The sequence below is a fragment of the Trichomonas vaginalis genome, chromosome II (assembly GCF_026262505.1).
Source record: "Trichomonas vaginalis G3 chromosome II, whole genome shotgun sequence".
Taxonomy (NCBI): Eukaryota; Parabasalia; order Trichomonadida; family Trichomonadidae; genus Trichomonas; species Trichomonas vaginalis.
The window spans coordinates 1,287,253-1,313,700 of record NC_067204.1 but is presented as its reverse complement, the minus strand read 5'-3'; the positions used below and the strand labels follow the sequence as shown (position 1 = coordinate 1,313,700).

At 35.7% G+C, this 26,448-nt stretch overlaps 21 protein-coding genes and 1 pseudogene across 22 annotated transcripts, besides 3 other annotated features; 13 read left to right on the top strand and 9 right to left on the bottom strand.

Annotated features, from left to right (window-relative positions):
- Nucleotides 1–1,095: 1,095 nt before the first annotated feature.
- TVAGG3_0465640 (microtubule-associated protein family) lies at nt 1,096–1,765 on the top strand (the record flags this gene model as incomplete). The annotated part of the gene is made up of 1 exon (XM_051235256.1): nt 1,096–1,765. A coding segment is annotated over one exon (670 nt), but the record flags the coding sequence as incomplete, so codon positions are not given.
- Nucleotides 1,766–2,591: 826 nt separating this feature from the next.
- Nucleotides 2,592–4,179: a mobile genetic element.
- Nucleotides 4,180–4,201: 22 nt separating this feature from the next.
- On the top strand, nt 4,202–4,468 carry TVAGG3_0465620 (uncharacterized protein; the record flags this gene model as incomplete). The annotated part of the gene is made up of 1 exon (XM_001292634.1): nt 4,202–4,468. The coding sequence occupies one exon, from the start codon at nt 4,202–4,204 to the stop codon at nt 4,466–4,468; it is 267 nt and encodes an 88-aa protein (XP_001292635.1).
- Nucleotides 4,469–4,496: 28 nt separating this feature from the next.
- On the bottom strand, nt 4,497–4,871 carry TVAGG3_0465610 (uncharacterized protein; the record flags this gene model as incomplete). The annotated part of the gene is made up of 1 exon (XM_001292633.1): nt 4,497–4,871. One exon carries the CDS (start codon nt 4,869–4,871, stop codon nt 4,497–4,499), a length of 375 nt encoding a protein of 124 aa, XP_001292634.1.
- Nucleotides 4,872–4,889: 18 nt separating this feature from the next.
- Nucleotides 4,890–6,860: a mobile genetic element.
- Nucleotides 6,861–6,950: 90 nt separating this feature from the next.
- TVAGG3_0465590 (uncharacterized protein) lies at nt 6,951–7,192 on the top strand (the record flags this gene model as incomplete). The annotated part of the gene is made up of 1 exon (XM_001287123.2): nt 6,957–7,169. The coding sequence occupies one exon, from the start codon at nt 6,957–6,959 to the stop codon at nt 7,167–7,169; it is 213 nt and encodes a 70-aa protein (XP_001287124.2).
- Nucleotides 7,193–7,198: 6 nt separating this feature from the next.
- On the top strand, nt 7,199–7,670 carry TVAGG3_0465580 (phage tail repeat-like family; the record flags this gene model as incomplete). The annotated part of the gene is made up of 1 exon (XM_051235255.1): nt 7,199–7,670. A coding segment is annotated over one exon (472 nt), but the record flags the coding sequence as incomplete, so codon positions are not given.
- Nucleotides 7,671–8,555: 885 nt separating this feature from the next.
- Nucleotides 8,556–8,858, bottom strand: TVAGG3_0465570 (uncharacterized protein; the record flags this gene model as incomplete). The annotated part of the gene is made up of 1 exon (XM_051235254.1): nt 8,556–8,858. A coding segment is annotated over one exon (303 nt), but the record flags the coding sequence as incomplete, so codon positions are not given.
- A 34-nt stretch (nt 8,859–8,892) lies between these two features.
- On the bottom strand, nt 8,893–9,302 carry TVAGG3_0465560 (uncharacterized protein; the record flags this gene model as incomplete). The annotated part of the gene is made up of 1 exon (XM_051235253.1): nt 8,895–9,293. The coding sequence occupies one exon, from the start codon at nt 9,291–9,293 to the stop codon at nt 8,895–8,897; it is 399 nt and encodes a 132-aa protein (XP_051093077.1).
- A 345-nt stretch (nt 9,303–9,647) lies between these two features.
- Nucleotides 9,648–10,220, top strand: TVAGG3_0465550 (uncharacterized protein; the record flags this gene model as incomplete). The annotated part of the gene is made up of 1 exon (XM_051235252.1): nt 9,663–10,169. The coding sequence occupies one exon, from the start codon at nt 9,663–9,665 to the stop codon at nt 10,167–10,169; it is 507 nt and encodes a 168-aa protein (XP_051093076.1).
- On the bottom strand, nt 10,220–10,449 carry TVAGG3_0465540 (uncharacterized protein; the record flags this gene model as incomplete). The annotated part of the gene is made up of 1 exon (XM_051235251.1): nt 10,227–10,433. One exon carries the CDS (start codon nt 10,431–10,433, stop codon nt 10,227–10,229), a length of 207 nt encoding a protein of 68 aa, XP_051093075.1.
- A 7-nt stretch (nt 10,450–10,456) lies between these two features.
- Nucleotides 10,457–10,759, top strand: TVAGG3_0465530 (uncharacterized protein; the record flags this gene model as incomplete). Its single annotated transcript, XM_051235250.1, has 1 exon — nt 10,457–10,759. The coding sequence occupies one exon, from the start codon at nt 10,457–10,459 to the stop codon at nt 10,757–10,759; it is 303 nt and encodes a 100-aa protein (XP_051093074.1).
- Nucleotides 10,760–10,769: 10 nt separating this feature from the next.
- Nucleotides 10,770–21,172: a mobile genetic element.
- On the bottom strand, nt 10,791–11,213 carry TVAGG3_0465520 (uncharacterized protein; the record flags this gene model as incomplete). The annotated part of the gene is made up of 1 exon (XM_051235249.1): nt 10,791–11,213. A coding segment is annotated over one exon (423 nt), but the record flags the coding sequence as incomplete, so codon positions are not given.
- On the bottom strand, nt 11,448–12,119 carry TVAGG3_0465510 (ATP binding; the record flags this gene model as incomplete). The annotated part of the gene is made up of 1 exon (XM_051235248.1): nt 11,448–12,119. The coding sequence occupies one exon, from the start codon at nt 12,117–12,119 to the stop codon at nt 11,448–11,450; it is 672 nt and encodes a 223-aa protein (XP_051093072.1).
- Nucleotides 12,539–12,991, bottom strand: TVAGG3_0465500 (keratin-associated protein family; the record flags this gene model as incomplete). The annotated part of the gene is made up of 1 exon (XM_051235247.1): nt 12,539–12,991. A coding segment is annotated over one exon (453 nt), but the record flags the coding sequence as incomplete, so codon positions are not given.
- On the bottom strand, nt 13,345–14,113 carry TVAGG3_0465490 (keratin-associated protein family; the record flags this gene model as incomplete). Its single annotated transcript, XM_051235246.1, has 1 exon — nt 13,345–14,113. A coding segment is annotated over one exon (769 nt), but the record flags the coding sequence as incomplete, so codon positions are not given.
- On the top strand, nt 14,136–14,668 carry TVAGG3_0465480 (uncharacterized protein; the record flags this gene model as incomplete). The annotated part of the gene is made up of 1 exon (XM_051235245.1): nt 14,136–14,668. A coding segment is annotated over one exon (533 nt), but the record flags the coding sequence as incomplete, so codon positions are not given.
- On the top strand, nt 14,683–14,975 carry TVAGG3_0465470 (annotated as a pseudogene). Its single transcript has one exon. A coding segment is annotated over exon 1 (293 nt).
- On the top strand, nt 15,019–15,783 carry TVAGG3_0465460 (organellar and viral DNA polymerase type B; the record flags this gene model as incomplete). Its single annotated transcript, XM_051235244.1, has 1 exon — nt 15,019–15,783. A coding segment is annotated over one exon (765 nt), but the record flags the coding sequence as incomplete, so codon positions are not given.
- On the top strand, nt 16,276–17,255 carry TVAGG3_0465450 (organellar and viral DNA polymerase type B; the record flags this gene model as incomplete). The annotated part of the gene is made up of 1 exon (XM_051235243.1): nt 16,276–17,255. A coding segment is annotated over one exon (980 nt), but the record flags the coding sequence as incomplete, so codon positions are not given.
- On the top strand, nt 17,527–18,445 carry TVAGG3_0465440 (organellar and viral DNA polymerase type B; the record flags this gene model as incomplete). The annotated part of the gene is made up of 1 exon (XM_051235242.1): nt 17,527–18,445. A coding segment is annotated over one exon (919 nt), but the record flags the coding sequence as incomplete, so codon positions are not given.
- TVAGG3_0465430 (uncharacterized protein) lies at nt 18,713–18,940 on the bottom strand (the record flags this gene model as incomplete). Its single annotated transcript, XM_051235241.1, has 1 exon — nt 18,713–18,940. One exon carries the CDS (start codon nt 18,938–18,940, stop codon nt 18,713–18,715), a length of 228 nt encoding a protein of 75 aa, XP_051093065.1.
- TVAGG3_0465420 (uncharacterized protein) lies at nt 19,107–19,424 on the top strand (the record flags this gene model as incomplete). Its single annotated transcript, XM_051235240.1, has 1 exon — nt 19,107–19,424. The coding sequence occupies one exon, from the start codon at nt 19,107–19,109 to the stop codon at nt 19,422–19,424; it is 318 nt and encodes a 105-aa protein (XP_051093064.1).
- On the top strand, nt 19,445–19,869 carry TVAGG3_0465410 (uncharacterized protein; the record flags this gene model as incomplete). Its single annotated transcript, XM_051235239.1, has 1 exon — nt 19,445–19,869. A coding segment is annotated over one exon (425 nt), but the record flags the coding sequence as incomplete, so codon positions are not given.
- Nucleotides 21,173–26,448: the final 5,276 nt, after the last annotated feature.

Sequence of the window (26,448 nt, the reverse complement as noted above, 5' to 3'; positions counted from 1 at the left end):
AGAAGCTTCAAATAGAGGTGGTCCAGGAACTTACAAAGGATCAAACTATCCAGCAGAGAAAGCCTCGAGTGATAATGTTGTCTCAAGAGCTACTGATTTAGTTACCCATGGTATTCTAACTGGTGCAACAGCTGTTGGTAGTGCTATTGGAACCAGTGTTGACACTGTTGTTGATACTGTAAGAACTGTTACAAATCCTACACCTGAAGATAGGAAGGAAGAATTTCTTACTCTTAATACAAAGGCAAAACCAGGGATATGGATTGGTCGTGGAATTTTAAATGCTGGTAGTGCTATTGGCAATGGTGCTTCAGCGGTAGGGGGATGGCTCGGAAGAACAGCAACATCAACCGCAAATGGAATACTAACAGGTGCCAAATCACTTGGTAATTGGGCTGATGATAAGTATACAAAATATTATGAAGAAAAAGCTCGTAAGGCTAAGGAAGAAGCTGAACGAAAGGCGAAAGAAGAAGCTGAACGTAAAGAACTAGAGGAGCTTAAGAAGAAAGAAAAAGCTCGTAAGGCTAAGGAAGAAGCTGAACGAAAGGCGAAAGAAGAAGCTGAACGTAAAGAACTAGAGGAACTTAAGAAGAAAGAAAAAGCTCGTAAGGCTAAGGAAGAAGCAGATAGAAAGGCGAAAGAAGAAGCAGATAGAAAGGCTAAGGAAGAAGCTGATAGAAAGGCGAAAGCAGCAACACCATCGCCAACTCCATCTCCTTCACCATCTCCATCTCCTTCACCATCTCCACCCACATCCATCCATCGCCATCTCCATCTCCTTCACCATCAATAGCGGCTCCTGTGAGACAATTTGGTGCATGGGGTGCTGATTTAGTCAAAGATGCTGCACAAGGAATTGGAAAGGAACTGAAGAACACAACATTAGGTACAATAGAGCGTTTTGGTAATCTTACGGATTACACAATTAGATCAGCTGCTAATCTTTTATATAACCAGACTACTGATAACGGTACTGATGAATTGGCTGTAAACGGACTAGCATCAATTAAGAAATCAGCAGAAGATAAATACGATGAATGGAAAAAGAATATTAAGGGTGAATATAATAAGTATGCATATCCTGAAGAACATATGAAGTTAGAGCTTACCAGACTAAGATCAAAATATGGTAATGAAACAACAAATACTACAACGCAAACGACGAAAGCTGACAGAAAGATTGATGACACTCCTACTCCAACTCCTGCAATGGCGAACATCACAACAATTGCTCCAAGAGTTCCAACAGGAGAAGGTATATCAGGAAATGTTTCAACTACTCATAACATTACTGAAGCAGCTAATGTTTCAGCAGTTGAGCAACCTGTTGTTAATGTAACTCAGGAAAACGCTACTGAAACATCAACACCAAGACAGGATGTAAATAATGAACGTCCAGAAGTTAAGGAGGTTGCAAAAGCATACCTGGAGAAAAATACTACACAAGTTCTTGAAGCAGAAAAGCATCTCAATTCAGACAAAACACCATCTCCAACTCCTGAAGCATCAGTTCCTCCAGCAATTGGTGGAAATATACCTTCAGTATCACCATGGCAGAAATTTTATGGATTGTTTAAAGGAGCGAATAAGGTAATGGATGCTGCTGAGAATCTCCAAAAGTTCAAGAATGAAGTCGCAACTGGTGCAAAGGAAATAGAAGAGAATGATAAACAAGCTGCTGAATTAGCTAAACAACAAGCTGAAGCAACTAAACAAGCAGCAGCTCCTAAACAATCTATATCTAAGTCTCAAAGACAAGGTCCTGACCCAAGTGCTAAAGTCAAACAGAATCCAACACCCTGCAGCAGAGAAGTCCAAGAAGGACAAGGACAAGAAGAAGATAAATCAAAGAAGGACAAGGACAAGAAGAAAGATAAGGATAAGAAAAAATCGTCAAAAGATAAAAAACATAAAATTTATCCAGTAAGAAATGAGTCAAGTCATTAAAGCATCAACTAAACAAAAGTGGTTAACTGAATATATAAAAGATGGTAAGGTTCCTGATGGATATTATGTACATACAATGAAAGACGGACGTGTACAGTTTCCGTAAAGTCAAGCAACCTCTCAATGATGAACAGATCAGAAGGAAGATCTCATTGTATGAAACAAAAATAAAGGACTTACAAGCTAAACTCGAAACCCACGATACTTCTCAAGAAAACTAGGCATATCTTTAACATGACCTTCATTAATATTTTTCCTCCAATACTGTACTTCCATTTGTGACAACCTGTTTGGATTACCTTCACGCATACCTCTACCTGTCACTTTTCCTGTATTTTCGTTCTCAAACGTAACATCATACTTTACATCATTACCGACAAGTTCATGACCATCAATACTTTTAACAGCACCGTGTCTTCCTTGATCTAAAGTTTCTCCTTGCTTTAATCCATGCTCTATTTTTGTCCATATCTGATAACGTGGATATCTTGCAACACTTCCATCTTTTGCTCTTAACAAGTATGCACTTGTATCAACTGAATCAACTGTATAATAAGAAGGATCAAGATGTCTTCTTTGTTGGTTACCTTTACCCCATGTTCTTGGTTCAACTATGACTTGAACTTTTTGACCAGGTCTTAAGTTATAAAGGTTATTTTTCTGACATACTCTTCTTTCAATCTTTGCTTCTTTATATATTCCTCATTATCCTTTTCTGTGAAATCATCAGGCTTTTGTTGTGTGCTTGAATGATATTCAGTGTTGTAGTCATTAATAATTTGTCTCATTGTATCTGCAGTGAAAGGTGGTGTTTTATCACCTTCTTTGAGGTTTAACTTCATATGTAACATAGTTCTAATAGTTCTACAGAACCTATTAATAATACCTAGTATGTTATGATTGTATTTCTGTGTCGTCATGTGCTCAATGTTATGACTGACCAACAGATCTCGAACATTTTGTGTCGTATAAGCTGGGTCTTCATCACTAGTAAGTATTGTAGGCTTCATTTCACCTGTAGCTTGTGAAATGAACTTCTGCATTGCACTTAGAACATTGTTTGAGTTCTTTTCACTCATTGGGAACGCATAACCTTTTCTACTGTTTACATTGATGAACAAAAGAAAATATGGTGGTGTTCCACCAGGATTCTCAAATGTATCGAATTGATAAGCTCCCATATCAGTTGAATATATTGGTAGCATCAAATCCTCTTGTATTAAAGTTTTTTCTTGTTTACCAACAGTCATTTTTTTATTAACGTTAAAGTCTTACAGGCATTGAGTAATCGCTATAACCATCATGGTCTGCGAATTCATGTAATCTTGATGCATCAGGTTCTTTCTTCGTTGGTGCATGAAACCTTGCTTCATCATAAAGGTTCATATAATGGTTTGTCACGTTTGGGTAGACCCAATTTTTGCATATTGAGGATATGAGTAATGATACACTAAGTTGAACCCATTACTACCATCATCAACATATATCTTTGGTGGAGGTTGTCTTATTAAATTCCTTCCTCTTGGGCTTTGAGTTGGACGATCTGATCTAGATCATTGTAAACAACTCCTGTTGCAGTATATTCTGTGTTGTTCTCTGGGTTAATGTTCGTCATTTATATGAGAATAAAACAATTTTTACTCATAACAAATGAGATCGAAGTCAATTCTTTATGGTGCAGCTAATCTTCCAATTGAACCAACAAGCAATGTTGATTCAAGAACAACTAATAACATTGTGATAAAGAACTATCCATCTGGTACAGTAAGTGATGCTCCAACAGAGATAAAAAAAGAGGAAACAACTACGAACTCAGAAGCACCAATGTATCCTCCTCCTTTAAGTCCATTAACTTCCAACCTGACCTCATCGAGATCTGTGGAGACTTCATCGAGGATTGGTGTAGAAGAGTATTTACTTAGTATATACCAGAAGATACTTCTAGACCAAGACAAAGAGCTCTTTTCTAACTTAGTGAGCAAAGATCAGATCTTACTACCTAAGCCAGACTTGGAAGAAGTTGTTCACAGAATGACTGGGTTCAAGTGTGAAATAGACCTACTGGACCCAGACATCACATGTTGTGGTATTCCACCACCTTTCTCAAAAATAGCTCAGATCAGAATCATTGATGAGAACAATATTGCTCAAGAGTTTAAGTATGCATATAATGCTCAATATACTGAGTTAATAAGTAGGTATAATTTATGTCTTAAGTATGTTATTGTTTAACCGAAAAGTGACATTTCCAATGAGCCAAAGACTACAAAGGTTCTTTGACCTAATTGCTGAGGAAGATGAACCAATATCTGTAGGTAAAGCAATGAGAGTTCATCACAACGTATTTGGTGAAGAAGATCCCTTCTCAAATCCCGAAGAAGCAATTCTTACCATGTTCATAATGAAATGGTATGAAAAGCATCGTGAGGTTGAAGTTTCATACTACACGTTCTTGTATGAGTTAGGAAAATATAACGTCAAGATGAAAGAATATCTTGAAAAGAGAAACAATGAATAAAACTTATCGTTTACTCAAGTAATTATTTTTAGTACTTTTCGACGTACTTTTTGATCTTGTCAAGAGCTTCGAGCATCTGCTTCTTTGCATTGTGCTTGGCGAAGATGGCTTGCTCAATGGTGAGCTCGAAGGCTTCTTTACCGATCGGCTGGTGTTCGCGAAGATCTTTGAGTGCATCAAGAGCTGCAGTGTACTCTGATGGTAAATGGGAGCCATCTAGTAATGGGTACAAAATGAGCATGTACTCCTGCAGTAAGTTCTCCTGTTTCAAGCGGGACTTGAACTCTTCGCGGAGATCTTGAAGCTTTTGGAGCTTCTCAGTGGCTTGAAGGTATTCAATGATGACCTTCTCTTGTTTCTCAAGTGTTGATGGGAGGAAGTGGACATAAGCTGTTGACTTCATCAAAAATGAAGTGGTCATGAGTATATAAGAATTTCCGAAAAAGTGACACCCAAAAAGTGACACTTTCAATAGGGAGTAACAGTTAAAAAGTGACAATTTAAAATTCACAATAAATAAAAATAATAAATTTTTTAGTCTATTAAATTATTCTTTTCTTTGAAATCCTCCAAAAATTCTTCGAAATGTTCTAAAATATAATCTGGAGAATTATAACAAAATTCATTAATTTCTAACATATACGTATCTAACAATTCATTTGGAATTTCAAACGATCTTAAATATGTAATTGAATTTTGTATCTTCTCATTTATTTGAGAAAGTTTTTCTTCAGCATTTTCCAATAAAAATCTTAATGGATTCAAATTGGCTTCTTGATTCTGAACAAAATTTAATACTTGGTATAAACGTGATTGAACTTCTCTTTTCAATTTTGTTTTATAATCTGTCAATCGAGGCTCGCGAATTCTAATTGAAGGAATAAAACCTGTTTGAAGTAAATCGTTTTTAATACGATAAAAGTAATTGGGTGCAACTTCTTCTAAAAGATTTTTTGACAAAAACATCAATTCTTTGATTTTTAACGCAGCCAAAATCGTGATATTTTATCTTTTTAAATAAAGATTCAGAAACGTTATTCACAACGGTTAATTCATTTGGTCTGGCAGCGGCTATCCACATCATAGCCAACAATTCTTATACAAAATTCAAAAACTTTGGTGCAATCAGTTCTGATTGCACCCAAGTTTTTGAACTTTCTTGAGGGAATTAAAGGGTGAGAGATTTATAGTCTATCTATATATCTCCCACCCTCTAATTCCCTCCCTGACAGCGGGAAACTTTGTCTGAATGTTAAACTATTCAGACAAAGTTTCCCACTGTTTGCGAAGGAATTGTTGGCTATGATGTACTGATTCATGATCAGTACAACATAGCCAACAATTCCCTATATAAAGTTCAAAAATTGGGTGCAATCAGAACTGATTGCACCCAAGTTTTTGAACTTTCTTGAGGGAATGGAAGAGTAAGAGGTATACATTATGAATATATACCTCTTACCCTTCCATTCCCTCTCTGACAGCGGGAAACTTTGTCTGAATGTTAAACTATTCAGACAAAGTTTCCCGCTGTCAGCGAAAGAATTGTTCCATCTGGTGCATAGAGTGTGAATCTATGCACCAAATGGAGCAAGTCCTCGCGAAATTGCCCAAACTTGCGTCGCATTTCAAAGATTGCGACCCAAATTTTGGCGATTTCTAGTAGAGATGGAGTATTTTGAGTCACTGACCTATATGCAGTGGCTCAAAGGGCTCCATCTCTACTTTGAAGCAAGGAAACTTTCCTCGAAATTTTGATAATTTGAAGAAAGTTTTCAAGCAATTAACAAAGGATTACTCGCTATGAGGTAAAAATTCTAGATTTTCACCTCATAGCGAGAGCTTCCCTTTCATTGCTTGAAAACTTTCCCCAGCTTCAAAATTGGGGAAAGGGCTGTAAAGTCGACTCCGATACAGCAGGTACCAGAGTATTTAAAAGAGAAGCCTCGTACGAGTTTCTATGAAGACCTTCTCATTCAAGAAGATCTTAATAGAAAATCGTACGAGGGCATTGGAAACTCGCGTCTGGTACATGTTGGTACCAGAGTGTTTGAGATTTGAAGACTCTGGTACTAACATGTACCAGAATTTATGATGAATTTAAGATGGACCATTATAAAATGGTAGCGGTTTGCTTCAAAAAAATTTTAGATGAGATTTGCATAGATATAGATTATATGATTTATACATATGAAAAATAATATATATAAAATATAATTTTGAGATAATTATGTAAATAATATTATAAATATTTGAATTTGAGGTATAATTTTATAGTAAAATATATTATAAAGAGTATTTATATAAATATTGTAAAATAATATAAGTAATAAAAATTGAGACCCCCTCCCTGTTTTTGATGTTTTGTCACTTTTTCGGTAATTCTTATTGTTTCATGACCTTCTCTTGTTTCTCAAGTGTTGATGGGAGGAAGTGGACATAAGCTGTTGACTTCATCAAAAATGAAGTGGTCATGACACTTTTTAAGTTAATGGGCTACGAAGAAGACATAGCTTATGTGAAGAGTTCAATGAACTTCTTAACGAACGCTGTTGTTGTATTCTTTTGTATAAACTTGTTCATTGTTCTCTTGGTCATGCTCCTTTTTTTCTGCGAAGTCCACGGGATGATCAACCGCGATCTCCCAGGAGAGAGATACAGAGGACGCAATACAGATGCAGCAGACCTACTCAAACCCAATTAATCTAAACACTTATTTTTATTACCATATAAATGATTTTTACCAAACCTCCTTTACCTTTCATAGGTAATAAGTCGAAGATCAGGAAAGCTCTTATCGACATACTCAAAGACATCAAAGGGGATTATGTCTTCGTTGACCTCTTTGGTGGTTCTCTCTATATCTCTCATCTGTTGCATATTATGTTCCCAAAAGCAACGATCATAGCTAACGACTATGATAACTACGTTGATAGACTGAAACACATTCATGACACGAATGAAATACTTAAGGAACTTAAGGAGAGAATAAATGTTAAGCCAGATGAGAAAATTCCTACTGATCAGAAAGAGATCGTCAGAGAAGTTATAAGTAAAGCTCCATACATAGACTGGGATACATTATGTTCACGTCTTCTCTATTCTGGAGCATACAAATACTATGATCTTGACACATTAATGAAGAAAGTGTTATACCTCAGATATACTAACTTATTTGATGAAAACATAGATGACTATCTTGAAGGTTTAACTATTGTTCATAAAGATTGGAGAATACTCTTCAATGAGTATAAAGATCTTCCCAATGTTTTCTTTATATGTGATCCTCCATACTTCCATACTTATTCTATACAGTATGGAGATGAATGGACTCTTAAAGATACTGTAGAAACCTTTGATGTCCTTAATTATCCATCTATTTACTTCAGTAGTGATAAATCTTATACAGAAGAACTTTAGAGATATTGACAAAAAGATATGGAGAGAAATTTTCTATGAGAAAGCATGTTATAGATAGAGGTTTAATTAATCCTAACACCCAGAAAAAAAATGAAGTAATATATGTCACTTTTTCTGTTAATGGAGAAGAGAAAGATCAAGAAGATAATAGTTGATGAGGGAACTGAAGAAGCGACGACATTCATCTTTGACGACGGAAAGCTCACATTCGTTGTCGATAAAAATGGACAACACTTACACAAAAGAAAGAGACCAAGAAAATTTTTAGATCTCCCAAAAGCTAGGAAACCAAAGGAACCATTTCCAGTACCAGCCGTCCAAGAACCAGAGAGACTTTTGATACCAAAACCTGTGGTTGACAAATATGATCCAGATCAGTTCTTCCAAAAATACCAAAGTTAGAATAAAAACTCCTTTATTTCTTTAGTATTATATAATAAGTCTATTAGTAAGCTCTGTTCTCGTTCTGTTCTGGTATTTTGACGTCTTTTCATGGTTCGCATAATAAGATCATGAACTTTTTCTTGAGATACTCGAAGAGCTGAGGTAAGTTATCATATTCTGGATATGTAGGAAGCATCCCTGCTATCGTAAGTGTTGTATCAATAAGGATTGGACTTATATCGGAAAAGTCGAGATCTGGAGTAGAATAAGAAGGTAAGTCTCTTACATGTAGGTAGTCATTATATGCTTTACGCATGAGACTGAGTTTCTGGAGCACAACTATGAGACTTTGGTTCTGACGTTCAAGTTTGCTTAAAGTTCTCTCCAAGCTTCTGTAATAAACGTCAACCTCTGTAAGAGCAGATATTTTTGCATTGATCTCGGAGATCTTTTCTTGAACTTCACCAAGTTTGACCTTAACTGACGTTTGAGCTCCCATCATGTTTTCATCAAGGTCATTCTCTATGTCATCAATGATATCTTCCCATGAAGTCATGTTTTCATCATTGATCTTAACGTGAACACTCATGAAAAAAATGTCATGTAAAGTATAAATGTCAGATTTTTACTCTTGAGCTTCTTCTCTCTGGATTGACTCGTCTGTAGGGCTTAATGTGCCATCACGTTCGACCAGAAGGTTCTGCTCAGGTCTGTCAAGGAGCTGTCTGTAGGTCGTGAAGGTTTCAACGAGTCCTTGGTAAGGAGTTTGGAGATCAACATCGACCCATGGGTGTTTGCGTAAGAAAGCAGCAAGGCTTTCACGCTTGGAGTCAATGACATCTTTCTTATTGGTTAATCCTTCTTCAAAGCTTAGGATTACTCCTGCAGTTGATTCAAGTCTTTGGATCTGGCGTCTGGAAACCTTGGTGAGTTGTCTTATCCTCTCGTTTCCAAATACATGCAGGAGATATGCAGAAATTACTTCATTAAGTTCGATTAAACAAATTGGATGAAGATCAGTCATGGCTTTTGTAAAGCAATCTTTTGTAAAGCAATCTTTTGTAAAGCAGACTTTTGTAAAGCAATCTTTTGTAAAGCAATCTTTTGTAAAGCAGACTTTTGTAAAGCAATCTTTTGTCAAGACGTCTTTTGTAAAGCAGACTTTTGTAAAGCAATCTTTTGTCAAGACGTCTTTTGTAAAGCAAAAGTATTCAATTTTGTGAGAAAATGCTTTTGTAAAGCTGTCTTTTGTCAAGACGTCTTTTGTAAAGCTGTCTTTTGTAAAGCAGTCTTTTGTAAAGCTGTCTTTTGTAAAGCTGTCTTTTGTAAAGCTGTCTTTTGTAAAGCTGTCTTTTGTAAAGCAGTCTTTTGTAAAGACATAACCGACGACCGAATGTCCCAAGATGGTACAACACCAGCTCCAGCATCACCAACACTAGATATGATGGCAATGATGATGCAGATGATGCAACAGCAAACCCAGCTTATACAGCAAATGCAGGAAAAGAAAACTTTCAATAAACCTGCAAAGAACTCACAAGATCTTGAAGCTGGACTCAATGCTCTCAGGAACGACTACAAGAGAGAGCAGATGACGTTTAGGAAGAAGGGTGATGAAGATTATGAGAATGATCCGATCGAGGAAGACGAGATCAAGTCCACTGCATCCACAAAGACCCTCCAGGATGAAAGAGATGATGAGGGATTCCTTACCAAGTCTCAAAGACTCTTTGTCCTTGAGTTCTTCACGATCTCTGCCTTGAGATCTATGAGGAATTGGAAGGGTCGCGTTCCAAGTGGCTCAAACAAGCGCGAACTACTCATGACCGCAGTACCGCTCACTAAGACAAAAGTCCAGCTCATGGACTTTATCCTTTCCGCTTGTCCCGACGAGATCTAAGATCTGATCAGAGTAAAAACTTACATTTATGAGCTAAGCTCAGTAATAATTAGTTGTTTATTCTTTCTTCTCATACTTCTGTGCAAGGTTTCCACGGAAGAACTCAAGCAACATTTGGATCTTTCCAAGCTTTCGACCTTCTTTTTCGAGGTCATCCTGGTAAGTTCGGAATGCGTCAACGTGTGAGCTCGCATAGAATGCAGCAACAACAACCTCTTCTGCACCTTCTTTGCTGTCAAGTGGCATGAACTCGAATCCTTCCATTCGACCAAATAAAAGTGACAAAAATGTCAATGAGACCCACTCGTTGCATAGATGCTAAACCTGGTCCGAAGATGCAAAAGTTCTTCTTAACACTCATGTCTGACCATAGGGAGTACGGTCATGAAGAGGTCATACAGATCTTCGATCAGTGTGTACCAAAACCTGAGAATCCAGACGAACTCTTCATGAAAATTTACTTGCTTCAATGGAGAGATGAGAGAACAGATATGAAACTCAGACCAATACCAATCTTTCTAGGTTTCTGCAATTACCTAGAACAAGCATACCAGATTAAAGGGTCTGACACCATCTTCCTCCAAAAATAAACTTTATCGTTTATAATGCATCAGGATCTACATCTATTTCTTCTGCTTCATCCTCAATGTCGATCTCTTCGACAGGTTTGATAGCAGCTTTGAGTAAGTTCTTACCCATTGTCTTAAGTTCAACTGGGTTATATTCTTTGTCTTTACTCTTTGTTGATTTCGTGAGATCTACATATAAACAATAACTTTTAGTCTTGTCAAGGTTTATTCTCGCTGAGAAATGGTCAGGAATGTTTATAGCTATCTTTTCAAACTTGAGTAAATTAGCTAAACCTTCATTTGTGTATTTCTGCTTATCGACAAAGATCATGATCGGACTTGCACTATAACCATACTTTCCTTGACATAATGTTTGTGGTAAGCATATAAGTAGTCTCTTTGCTGTTTTATTTTGCTTCTTCACTTCATCTACAAACTGTTGGATCTTAAAGAACTTTATATGATGTTCAGACATCTTTATATACCCGATAAAAAGTTCAGATAAAAAAATAATTAGCTATATTTTTATTAGTGCATAAATGAGTCTTTCTTTGAGATTTTCTGATGAAGATCTAACTTTGGTAAGATCTTTAAAAGATGATGAAAACATTCTTTCTGTCATTGATGAAGAAAAGAAATACTTCAGTAATGATGTAAAAATAGAGCTACTCATTCATACTGAGAAACAGTTTGTGATCGTGATCTTGAGTTAACCAACTCGTATCCAAGCGTGCATTGTTATATAAGGAGGCATATAATCTTTTCCATTACCTGCTGGGTCTGTAATGCCAGCTACAACATGTGTATGATTTCCTGCAGTTCCACAGAAAATACCTGTGCTTGAATCTACTGGGTCACTTGAAATATCATATCTATGCATTCCCTGTCTATCCGAACCTGCTGCAAGATTTGTATAACCTCTTTTTGTCATTGAATGTGAATGGTTTCCTTCCACAGATGTTCTTCCACTGAACCTATGCATATGTGAAGGAAGGTTTTCAATACCTATTTTCTTTGAACCTCCCATCTTCATTGACTGCGTATTAGTGTAGAATGGAAAACTGTCAACTATTTCATACCATCTACCACCAAATAAAGTGTTTGGATTTATTGGATTCATAGACGTATAAACAGCTCCTATAGGATATATTAAATCATATATGCTCATAGCTCTATAAACATATTCTAAAGAACTTATGTCATTAAATACCATTTGGAATGTATCTCCCGGATGAAATGTTGCATTTGTTCCACTTTTATAATGTAATGTTAGTTCAATAGAATTATCCAAGAAAAATTCAAAAGTATCTGGTTGAAGACCTCTAACAAATTCAAATGGAGTTGCTGGTTCACCATTTATAATTTCTGTTGTAAATGTCATTTTATCTGGTTTCCAAAATTTCTTTGTTAGTTCTGCATCCACATAAGTTTTGTCAGCTTTCTTATCTAACATTGTTGGTAGCTCATGTGTTTCAAAGTTTCTGACATGACCTTCAATGTTCGTACATTTACTATCTAAACTATTAAGTGTATCTTACACTAGTGCTTGGATCTCTAAAGTGCACTTGAGCCTAAAGTATAGTTCAAGATAATGTCATCAGCTCTTATTTTCTTGATTTGAACTGGTTGGTCATTATCAGCTCCTATTTTATTGATTATAACAGGTTTGTCTTCTCTTGAACGAATTGATTTAACTGTCAAAGGTTCAGTGAACTCATTATTTTTCAAAGGAATCAATGTTGTATTGATGTTTTCACCATTAATATATACTTCTTTTGCATCAATACCAGATGGGAATGAAACTCTTTCATTAACTTTAACTGTTGTACCATCACCTGGGTACATATCTTTCTCTGGACCTTTGATTGTCTTAAGTATGACAGACTGTGATAAAGTATATTCTTTAGATGCAACTTTACGTATCTCTTCGTCAACATAACTTTTGTCAGCTTTGTCTGCAATCTTAAGTGCAGTTCTTCCTCCATTATTTTTGTTCTCCTCAACTTTCTTCGCTAATTCAGCAAGAATGAGATAAAGATAATCAGTAAGGTCATCAGTACCAGACATATTAATATTATTGTTCTTTCTTGATGTATTAGCAACTTTCACTAAGGTCACAAAATCAGGGTACAAAGTACTTAACGTAGAAATGATTGTTTTTGGTCCAGGATCTTTCTCTTCTTCATCATTAGCATCACGTGGCATTGGAATTGGTTCCAAAGGTCCAGTCACATCAAAACTCTCAAGTTCCATATAACCTTCATTTCTGAATCTTTCTATATGAGTTATCTTCTGGAAACTTGTTTTAGTCTTTTCAACTAAATTTTTTATTCCATCCACAAAACCTCCTTTATGATTTGGACCAAGATTACCCAGAGTGTCAAGAACAGTATCTATACCTTCTTGACTTTCAACAAAAGCCCAAAGAGCATTTATTTGACTCTGGAGTGATATCCATGAGGCTGCAGTAGCACCGGCGTTTGCTATGGCAAAGATGAATGATAAAGGGTTGAACTTAAGACCAGATTCTTTATCTTTGACAATTTCAACGAAGTCATTGATATTTTTCTTCAAGTATTCCTTAGTCAGAAGAACTCCATCGCCAGCTATACCAGTTGCTTTTGTCTTTCCTTTAACATCAAATGTGATTGGTTTCTTCAATAAAATAACTTCTGGTGTTGTACTGATGCTATCATTAGTGGAGAAAAATTCTCCGACATGACTTGCTAAGTATTCTTTCGTCAATAATGTTCCATCACCAACAATACCAGTTGCTTTTGGACCATCTTCTGTGAATGTCAATGGTTTCTTTAACATAACTTTATCTAAGTATATTGCAATACCACTATTTTGTACTTGTTCATGACCTAATATATAAGCAAATGCTGCGTTTAAAGCATTATACAATGTATCTTCTTTAAATGTTAATTGACTGTTTTCAATCATTGGTATATTGAACAGTGTAGACCTTGGGTCAAAATGAACTCCATGGTCAATCGATAATAACCGTTTAACATGATATATTATAGTCTCTAATGCTTCATTAATATTTACCTCACGAGTTTCTTGCAAACCATTACTCGCCATACATGAAAACATATAATCTCTATCAGTTGTGAAGAATGGAGCATCTAAGTAATTATTCTCTACTTTTGTCACACGATTCTGTAACGCTTGAAGGTATTGATTTAAGTCTGTTTCAACAATTGTACCATCTGGTTGCTCGATAGGTAATATACCAGGACCGATGGTAATGTCTTCATCAGCACCTTCTTTATGTATGACTAAAGCATTATCAGTAATTCTGAGAGTATATTCTTTATATTGAAGTACGCTAGACTTATAACATTCATATGCATATGGAACAACACTCATTCTTTTACTACATATAAAAATGATGTATTATCTACAATCGACTGATCCTAATAACTACGGGACAATACAGTTTCAAGCAGATCCTAACATGGGGCATCCAAGTAAGATAAAGATGAGAGTAAAAAGTGTCAGTACTATGGCGAACTTTATTGTTTGTGACGAAACAGATTATTTTGTCTTACAGTTAGACGAAGATGGAGAAGAAAAGGTGTGTACATTTAAGTCAGCTCTTTCATTTGATATGGATACTATTGTATCAAAACTACAAGAGATTGTAACAAAACAGTTTGATTATTATAACAAGAAAAAAGGTCAACATAATGTAACAGTTTCACTGAGTGCTACGAATCAACTTATATTTACGTCACAGGACAAAGGACATAAAGTCTATTTAAAAGATGCTTCACATAGAGCAAATCTTATTTTAGGTGCATATGGAATAGAACTACCTATTGTACATAATTATTATCTACAAATGCCAAAACCACCTATGCTCAACTTCGGGTATCAGTTATACCTTCGTTCATCAATGTCTGTCATCTCTGGGTTCAATAATATTGACCAAGTTGATGATCGAAGAAAGATCATGTACAGATCTACATGTTATAACATCAATGAGTTCTGGATATCTGGTAAACCACTTATATGTAAGGAATCCTCACCATGGATAGATGCATTTCCATGGGAACTAACTAATGTTACGTTTACCTTAGTTGACTTCCAAGATCAGCCTGTTCGATTATTGTCACCAATGTTTATGGTGATAGAGATTAAACCAGATAAGCCAGAAGTTAGAGAAACCAATGATGTCAGTGATGATGATACAGAATCTTCGTACGATTATGATTACGATGACGATTAAAAAAAAATAACGTATATTTTTTTATCGGTTATAAAAGACCAACATGCTCAATGCTATAAAAGGATTAGTTAATAACCTTTCACCAGAAGATAAGAAAGGTATGCTTGATATGTTTGGGATCAAAATGCCTAAGAAAGCTAAAGACATTACCAATAAATTAGCTCTGGCAATTAAGAATCAAGGAGGTACAGGAAGTGTAGCAGATATTTTCAAGAATGCTAAGAGCTTCTATGATGACTACAATGGTATCATGAATGTTCCAGCTTCAAATTCCCCAGTTGCTTTAGATCACGATCAGAGATCTCATAATAGAGCGTTAATGGAGATGCAACCAATATACTCAGACCCTCCACCAAAGATTGATGAGAGCGAATTAGCATACAAAGAAATACAGAATGCCTTTTACGTTGTTAAGAACATTAATGGTCAAAAACTTCCTGATGAGAAATGGTTAGACCCAATAACTAAAGCAGGAGAAAGATTCATTATGTTTAACATTGACCAATACAGTCCAAGAGGAAAAGATTACTTCAACAAGATGTTTCCAAGAGTTATGGCAAAGTTCATTGGACAGATAGACCTTTTCAAACAGAAGTGGACATTCTATTACGACTTTGATGAGAAGAGAAACATTTTGCGTCATTTGAACATCAATACAATGGGATCATTAGTTCATCAGTTACTTAATGAAGCTCCAATAGCAGAAGTACAAGAATTAGCATCTAAAGTCCTTGAATCAAACTATGACTTCTTCCTTTGTAGTATTCCTTCGTTAAGGAAGATCGAGATCTTTGACTATACAGCTTATTCAGATGTTGATGCTTCTGCTTTGAGAAAAGGAACGTACACACCATATAAACTCACAGCTGAAGAACAAGTTATGTTAGATACGATGAGAGCAGCAGGTCAAGAAAAGATCGCACTCAAGATCATCAAACAAAACCATTCAAAGAAGAGAAACAGGTCACGTAATGGTCAGCTTTGGACATGGACATGCAAATTACCTATTAACTTAGAGAGGTATCAGATCTTCAACGAACTTAATGCAGAGACAGCAAAGAAGATGATGAAAGATTCATGTTTCATCTACGCTTGTATTCAAGCTGGTGTTGACGAAGCAACAATTAATCATATGAGGGAAATCATTCGTGTCAAAGATTTTCCAATGTCAAAGATTAAGGTTATTGCCAAAGAAACAGGAATAAGGTTCCATGTCATCAAATACAACGAGAAGTATTCAAATCATTCATATACTTATGAACCAGATGAAGAACCAAAGATGACAGTAGAACTTTTATTAATGTATGACCACTACATGTTGAACGAAAAGCTTCCAATAAGTTCAATGTTCATCAAGAACTATGAAGATGTTTGTAAGTTGTGCAAGGATTGGACTTTAGAGAAGAAGATGTTAGTTAACAGAAGATATGAAACAAGGTATGCAATTAACTCAAAGTTAGTTACACCACTTGCAAAAGTCATTGAACTCTTGTTTGCTAACAATTATTTCGAACCAATTAGAACAGGAGAACTTTGCACATACTTCACAACGATGTATAATGAGAACCTTGAAGAAATGATTGACCTCACATACAATGAGCGTTATTGCGCAAGGATGAAGAAAGATTGGAGTTCAGAGACGAAGAAAGACATGAAGTTCCCAAGAGAACATGTTTTCTTTGCTGACTTCGAAGCATCAACTGATGGAAACATTCACAAAGCATACAACATTTGTTTCATGGAAGATGACGATGATGGTTATACATCAATTTGGGGAAGTGACTGTGCGTCAAAATTCCTCGAAGCTTTACCAGATAAGAGTTTAGTTTATTTCCACAACTTATCGTACGATGTCACTTTTCTCATGTCTCAGTTAGAAGAGATTACAGGAACTCCAATCATCAAAGGTTCACAAACGATGCAGATACAAGGAAAGTACAAAGGAAAACTTCTCTGCTTCAAAGACTCTTATGCAATCATCTCAACTAAGTTGGAAAGATTCCCTGAAATGTTTCACCTCACTAGTGGTGAAAAAGAAGTTTTCCCATATAATTACTACACGGAAGAGTTAGTTAATACAACTAAAGTTGGTAACATCGATGATGCCATGAATCATGTCAAAGATATTGAAGCTTTTAATGAGAACATTGAGAAGATTGAAGATTGCAAGATTGATGATGAACACTTTGACATGGAAGTTTATTCGTCATTCTATTGCGGTCAAGATGTACGCATTTTACGAGATGGCTTTCTTAAGTTCCGCAATGACCTCATGACTGAGTTTGAAATAGATGCTTATGATTATGTTTCAATAAGTTCTATCTCAAACAAACTCTTTGAGAAGAGAGTATATTGGAAGAACGGTAATCTCTTTGATCTTGCAGGAAAACCTCGTGAATATATTTCCAAGTGTATTCAAGGAGGAAGATGCATGCTAGCTGAGAACAAGAAGCAATACAATGAAGGAGAACTCATCACTGACTTCGATGCTGTATCATTGTATCCATCAGCAATTGCTAGACTTTACTGTTTAGAAGGAATTCCAAAAGTTATGACAGAAGAGATGAAGAGCAGTGAATACTTGTTGGAGCATCTCTTTGATGATGACCAAGCTGAACCAACAAAGGAAAAGTTCATCTCAGGATTTTACTGTCAGATCGAGATCTTGTCGATCGGTAAGAACTCAGCATTCCCATTGATTGTCGTCAATCCTGACATCAACCCTGACTTACATGTTGCCAGAAGTTCCAATACATGCTGCAAGATGTTCGTAGACCACATTACGCTTCAAGATCTGATCAAGTTCCAAGAGATCTCATGCAAAGTCATTGATGGATACTATTATGATGGAAAAAGGGACATGACAATAAGGAATGAAGTTAAGAAGCTCTTCGAATTACGTGCTAAGTATAAGAAGGAAGGTAATCCGATACAAGAGATCATCAAACTTCTTTTGAACAGTATCTATGGTAAGACGATATTAAAGCCCATTGACAAAAAGATTCGTTTCATCAAGGACAATAAGCTCACTGACTATATCATTAAGAACTATAATGACATACAGACAATAGAGTTCATCCCCGATTCCGAACTTTCATGTGTAAAGTCATTTAAACCTATCGTTCGTCACTTTAACTATTGTCCATTAGGTGTTTCAATCCTTTCTATGTCCAAACGAATCATGAATGAAGTATTCTTCACAGCAGAAGATTTGGGCTTGAAGTTGTTCTATCAGGATACAGATAGTTTACACTTGTATGAGAAGGACTTAGATAAGTTAGCAGAAGAATACAAGAGAAGGTATAACAGAGAACTCATTGGAAAAGCACTGGGTCAATTTCATTCAGACTTTGCAGAGATTACTGCAGGACATATGTCTAAGGCACAAAGATCTATATTCGTTGGAAAGAAGACTTACCTCGACGAATTAACCAATGACCTCAAGGAAATTGCTTTCCACTGTCGAATGAAGGGAATCACACAGGACGTAATTGCACTTACTGCAAACCAAATGTTCCCAGATGCGATACAAGTACATTATGACGAGAAGAAAGGTTTGTTCTTCCCTGAGAAAGTTGGGGAAAAATATAGCATCGTGGAATTGTACAAATCTCTTTATGAAGGTGATGAGATAACCTTTGACTTGTGCATTGGTTCGAAACCATGCTTCAACAAAAATAAGGACTTCACTATTTCAACGAAGTCATCTTTTGAACGTAAGTTAAAGTTCTAAACACTTACTTATTATTTTTCTTAGCTTCTTCCTCTTCTCTCAATTTCTTTGCAATCATTCGTGGATTCTTTGCGCGTCCAGCTGCTAATGCAGCTAATTGTTTCTCTGTGAGTTTACGCTTTGGTTTAGCTGGTTTCTCTTCTTGTGTTTGTTCTTTTGGTTTGAGTTCATTAAGTATTTCTTCACGAAGTTCATTCTTGAGTGCTTCTCTGTCGAAAGTATTCTCAGTCATTTTGTTAGGAGTAAAAAATTTTATTAGGATAGAAATGACGTCAAAACTTTCACCAAGTGAAAAGCAATCAATCATATTGAATGAAGCTAAAGGAATACAACATCCATTATATTATGTTTGTCATATGAAGAATGGTTCAGTTCAAGTTAGAAAGAGAAAGGCACCATTGAATTCACCAGCTCCTGCCCCAGCTCCTGTTGTTCAAGAAGCTCCTAAAGTTGATGAGAAGAAAGAAGAAGAACAAGCATATACTAATAAAATGTTGTTAGAGATGATGACAAAGATATTAGAACGTAACAGTGTAGTTAATGAACCAAACATGGACCCAATTGAACGTGAGAAGGAAACTAAAGAGAATCAAGAATATGTTCAATCAATGGAAGAGAAAAGAATACACTTCGATGATGAACCAGAGCCTGAACCAGAACCTCCTAAACCTCAGCCACAAATAAGACGAATAATCCCAAGAATAAGAAGATTGTAAATTTTTTATAGCTGAGAAAGATGTTGAACGATAACCTCAATACATACAGTATTGCTGATTCCATCAGACAAGTAAGATATTATTTCGATCAAGTTGATGGGGCAGTTCCTATTGGAGATACTAACCATAGATATGTCCCAACAAAAGTGCCAGCTATGCCGACAAATACTATTGATAACGGTTATATTACATTTAACATATCACCACCTGGTGAGAACATGATTGACTTATATAATACGTTCATTAGTGGTTATGTCGATGGTGAGTGCATAATTACAACAGAAACTGAACCAGCTGATGAAAAAGTTCCTAAATATGATGGTGAAGTATATAAAGAAAGAGCTGTTGAGACAGCTCCTACAGGATCAAATGTTACAGCAATTAAAGCAATTGATACTAAATATGCTGGTGGCAAATCATGTGCACATCTTCCAGCAATTTGGTTGGGATACATTGATTCATTCTATGCTGTTGAATCATATCAATTAATCGCTAATGGTAAAAGTGTTTATACACAAGATAATGCTAGAGAAGAAGGTTACATTACTTCTACTGCATCTACAACAGAAGCTATTAAGAAAGTTGATGTATTTAGTAAGGCTAGACATAAAGATGTTTTCAATAGATGTGATACAGTTCGTTCTGGACAGATTATTGAGTTCAATAAACCAATTAGTGGTGCAACTACATTAAAGTTCCACATACCAATCAAGATTGACCTAAGAAGATTCCTAATACTTAATAACATTAGATTCCTTCCAGCGTTTGCTGGTAACTTACAACTTAAGGTTAAGTTCAGTATTGCTGGTATGGTTTGGACACCATTAAGTTATCAGGATATTCTACCATTACCGAACATGCAAGCCAATGTTACAAGCTATATTCCAATCACTAATCACTTCACTCCTATCTATGAAGGTATCAAAGTTATTGATACTGTAACTTGGAATGCCGATAAGAGTACGATATCATTTGGTACCAAGTTTATTAAGTTCACTAAGAAGAATGCAAACTTCTTTGAAATGATTACATACTGTAACTCATTCTCTTTGGACCCTAACATCTATAGTGATTTGGTGACAAGATATTCGGCAAAGACTCTAAACTTCCCAATCAAAAGAATTGACTGCATTACTATGGATGGTTCAATGGCTAAAGGTGAAGGAACTCCTTGTACATTCACGGCAGCATTTACTCCATTATATGTGAACACCATTTATACACTATTTAAGAAAACACCTAATTATAACACTACCTATGAAAATCCATTGTTTGAACAAATTCAATTGAACTGTGGAGCATATGGTAACATACCCGCTGAGGCTCAAGCATCTAATGATCCAATCTTCTATGAGATGCAGGCAAATGCCACTAACAATAATAACGATACTGTTGGCTTCAACTATGATGTCATGAGGTCTATCACAACCACATCAGTCCCTCAATTTGGAATCGAGTCAAATGACTTAGGTCATTACCTATGTGGATTCCCTTGCGAAACTGATTATACATTCCAACAGGGTCAGTTATCTAATTCACCTATTACATATAAGCTTACAGTTAAGCCAACAGCAGAGTCTATTAAATATACTGAGAAACCAGTGTTATGCTTCTTACGTCACGTTTGCCTCTCCATACAGATTAAACAGGTGGGACCACCTATCGTACTTCTCGACGATTATGATTTATCAGCCCCTGCTAGTGAATAAAGGTTAGTTTACATATGAACGTTTATTTTTACACATATATGCGTACATATGCGCGCCCGTATGGTGTCAGTTTTCTGTCACTTTTTTCATTGTGTCGGTGACTGTAGCTGTAGGCTACAGGCGACGCACAATGTATACTGTACTCGAGCGAATAGGTAAAAAAGGGGGTTGAAAGTTACAAGCTCTCAATTTTCGTCCCTTTTGTACGTTTATTATAATTGTAGCATATTGTCATCAAGCACGCGACTAACCAGCAAAGACGTGTCCTCTAATTCCGTCCCTAGTTCAAGAATCTGGAACTATTTAAGCAAAAACATTCGATTTCAAAATCAAGCATTCTTTATTCAACGAGTAAAACATTAAAGTATGATTTGTCATACACGGAATAATGACAAGCTCTTAGAGTATGTTTAGTACAGAGTTACTGCCAACTTGAGTTCTTGAATTTGGTAAGTTAGAACAAAAGAAGCCATATGTCGCATCTAAGGACTTGTACTTATCAGAGTATTACTAAATGTTTAAGAATGTTAGTTATTCGTCCCAAACTCGTACGTTTCCACGCGAATCTTGATAATAAATATACTATTTTGGACTTTTTGCAATAAATCTCTTTTTACCACATTAGCATATCTGTGTGTATGCTACTTAACCTCTTTAGAGACCATTAAGATAATGTTTTTTGATACTTTTTCAAGACTATGCCATAAAGTAAACGAATAATTTACAAAATGATATTAAAAAATTTAATTTTATTATGCTTTTATAAATATTGAGACTTTTTAGGACTATTTTAAAAATGTAAATAGATCAATCATTTTAATATTAGATAAGACAATCTAAAGACGTCAGATGTTTCAATAACTTCAGATCAATGACTAATATGAAATTTAAGATCTGTGTTAATTTAAGAATTAACAATGGAATCTGGTTTAGAAAAATGGAAAGCATAGAGAATCTAAAGGATAAGAGATATTAAATACAAAATGCTGCATAAAAAGGCAGATCAGTGAGAAGAAATCATGAGGTTAAAAAGGAACATTCAAATTAGAATATAACATTGCATATTACAATATTAATATTAAAGATAATACTGCACATCATTGTGCAGTGATCCATAAATCAATATTAATATCTCATATGATAAAATCTAATATCATATTACAATATTAATATTAAAGATAATACTGCACATCATTGTGCAATTACACTATTTTAAATATTTTCATAAATAATGACTTACAAGTTAAAAAAATGTAGAATTAACTGCATGATCCAATATTGGACCGAATGTATGTTTGAATCTATAACTGAATTCATTAATGACAAAAAAGTAACTCTATAACTGAGTATCTGGCTGACAATATGCCTGAAAGTTTGAATGTGTCTAGGAATATAACTGACAGTTTGAGTGACATTTTGAATGAGGGTTTGGTTGTCAGTATAACTCAAGGTTTGAGAGAGAATATGACTCACAGTTTGACTGACAATATGACTTAGAGTTTGAGTGACAGTATGAACAACAGTTTGGGTGATAGTATGAACTACAGTATGACTGAGAATATGACTGACGGTTTGACAGACACTTTGACTTACGGTTTTAGTTAGAATAAGACTGACAGTTTGAGTGACAATATAACTGACGGTTTGACTGACAATATGACTATTGATTTGAGTGAGTGTATGATTGAGAGTTTGGGTGACAATATGACTCATAGTTTAAGAGAGTGTATGACTGATGGTTTTAGTGAGAATAAGACTGATAGTTTGACTGACAATATGACTGACGGTTTGACACACACTATGAATTAGCTTTTTAGTTAGGATAAGACTGATAGTTTGACTGACAATATGACTGTTGATTTGAGTGAGTGTATGACTGACCGTTTTAATGACAATATGACTGACGGTTTGAGTGACAATATGAATTACGGTTTTAGTGAGAATAAGACTGATAGTTTGGATGACAATATGACTGTTGATTTGAGTGAGTGTATGACTGAAAGTTTGACTGACAATATGACTGACGGTTTGACACACACTATGACTTACGGTTTTAGTTAGAATATGACTGACAGTTTGACTGACAATATGACTGTGGTTTGACAGACACTATGACTGTTGATTCGAGTGAGTGTATGCTTGAGAGTTTGGGTGACAATATGACTCATAGTTTAAGAGAGTGTATGACTGATGGTTTTAGTGAGAATAAGACTGACAGTTTGGGTGACAATATGACATCGGTTTGACAGACACTATGACTTACGGTTTTAGTTAGAATAAGACTGACAGTTTGACTGACAATATGACTGTGGTTTGACAGACACTATGACTGTTGATTCGAGTGAGTGTATGCTTGAGAGTTTGGGTGACAATATGACTCATAGTTTAAGAGAGTGTATGACTGATGGTTTTAGTGAGAATAAGACTGACAGTTTGGGTGACAATATGACATCGGTTTGACAGACACTATGACTTACGGTTTTAGTTAGAATAAGACTGACAGTTTGACTGACAATATGACTGACGGTTTGACACACACTATGAATTAGCTTTTTAGTTAGAATAAGACTGATAGTTTGACTGACAATATGACTGTGGTTTGACAGACACTATGACTGTTGATTCGAGTGAGTGTATGCTTGAGAGTTTGGGTGACAATATGACTCATAGTTTAAGAGAGTGTATGACTGATGGTTTTAGTGAGAATAAGACTGACAGTTTGGGTGACAATATGACATCGGTTTGACAGACACTATGACTTACGGTTTTAGTTAGAATAAGACTGACAGTTTGACTGACAATATGACTGACGGTTTGACACACACTATGAATTAGCTTTTTAGTTAGAATAAGACTGATAGTTTGACTGACAATATGACTGACGGTTTGACAGACACTTTGACTTACGGTTTTAGTTAGAATAAGACTGACAGTTTGAGTGACAATATAACTGACGGTTTGACTGACAATATGACTGTTGATTTGAGTGAGTGTATGATTGAGAGTTTGGGTGACAATATGACTCATAGTTTAAGAGAGTGTATGACTGATGGTTTTAGTGAGAATAAGACTGATAGTTTGACTGACAATATGACTGACGGTTTTATTTAGAATATGACTGATAGTTTGGGTGACAATATGACTGTTGATTTGAGTGAGTGTATGACTGACAATTTGAGTGACAATATGACTTCGGTTTGACAGACACTATGAATTAGCTTTTTAGTTAGAATAAGACTGACAGTTTGACTGACAATATGACTGACGGTTTGACTGACAATATGACTGTTGATTTGAGTGAGTGTATGATTGAGAGTTTGGGTGACAATATGACTGACAGTTTGACACACACTATGACTTACGGTTTTAGTTAGAATATGACTGACAGTTTGACTGACAATATGACTGTGGTTTGACAGACACTATGACTGTTGATTCGAGTGAGTGTATGCTTGAGAGTTTGGGTGACAATATGACTCATAGTTTAAGAGAGTGTATGACTGATGGTTTTAGTGAGAATAAGACTGACAGTTTGGGTGACAATATGACATCGGTTTGACAGACACTATGACTTACGGTTTTAGTTAGAATAAGACTGACAGTTTGACTGACAATATGACTGACGGTTTGACACACACTATGACTTACGGTTTAGTTAGGTTTAGAATATGACTGACAGTTTGACTGACAATATGATGTGGTTTGACAGACACTATGACTGTTGATTCGAGTGAGTGTATGCTTGAGAGTTTGGGTGACAATATGACTCATAGTTTAAGAGAGTGTATGACTGATGGTTTTAGTGAGAATAAGACTGACAGTTTGGGTGACAATATGACATCGGTTTGACAGACACTATGACTTACGGTTTTAGTTAGAATATGACTGACAGTTTGACTGACAATATGACTGTGGTTTGACAGACACTATGACTGTTGATTCGAGTGAGTGTATGCTTGAGAGTTTGGGTGACAATATGACTCATAGTTTAAGAGAGTGTATGACTGATGGTTTTAGTGAGAATAAGACTGACAGTTTGGGTGACAATATGACATCGGTTTGACAGACACTATGACTTACGGTTTTAGTTAGAATAAGACTGACAGTTTGACTGACAATATGACTGACGGTTTGACACACACTATGACTTACGGTTTTAGTTAGAATATGACTGACAGTTTGACTGACAATATGACTGTGGTTTGACAGACACTATGACTGTTGATTCGAGTGAGTGTATGATTGAGAGTTTGGGTGACAATATGACTCATAGTTTAAGAGAGTGTATGACTGATGGTTTTGTGAGAATAAGACTGACAGTTTGGGTGACAATATGACATCGGTTTGACAGACACTATGACTTACGGTTTTAGTTAGAATAAGACTGACAGTTTGACTGACAATATGACTGACGGTTTGACACACACTATGAATTAGCTTTTTAGTTAGAATAAGACTGATAGTTTGACTGACAATATGACTGACGGTTTGACAGACACTTTGACTTACGGTTTTAGTTAGAATAAGACTGACAGTTTGAGTGACAATATAACTGACGGTTTGACTGACAATATGACTGTTGATTTGAGTGAGTGTATGATTGAGAGTTTGGGTGACAATATGACTCATAGTTTAAGAGAGTGTATGACTGATGGTTTTAGTGAGAATAAGACTGATAGTTTGACTGACAATATGACTGACGGTTTGACACACACTATGAATTAGCTTTTTAGTTAGGATAAGACTGATAGTTTGACTGACAATATGACTGTTGATTTGAGTGAGTGTATGACTGACCGTTTTAATGACAATATGACTGACGGTTTGAGTGACAATATGAATTACGGTTTTAGTGAGAATAAGACTGATAGTTTGGATGACAATATGACTGTTGATTTGAGTGAGTGTATGACTGAAAGTTTGACTGACAATATGACTGACGGTTTGACACACACTATGACTTACGGTTTTAGTTAGAATATGACTGACAGTTTGACTGACAATATGACTGACGGTTTGACTGACAATATGACTGTTGATTTGAGTGAGTGTATGCTTGAGAGTTTGGGTGACAATATGACTCATAGTTTAAGAGAGTGTATGACTGATGGTTTTAGTGAGAATAAGACTGACAGTTTGGGTGACAATATGACATCGGTTTGACAGACACTATGACTTACGGTTTTAGTTAGAATAAGACTGACAGTTTGACTGACAATATGACTGACGGTTTGACACACACTATGAATTAGCTTTTTAGTTAGAATAAGACTGATAGTTTGACTGACAATATGACTGTGGTTTGACAGACACTA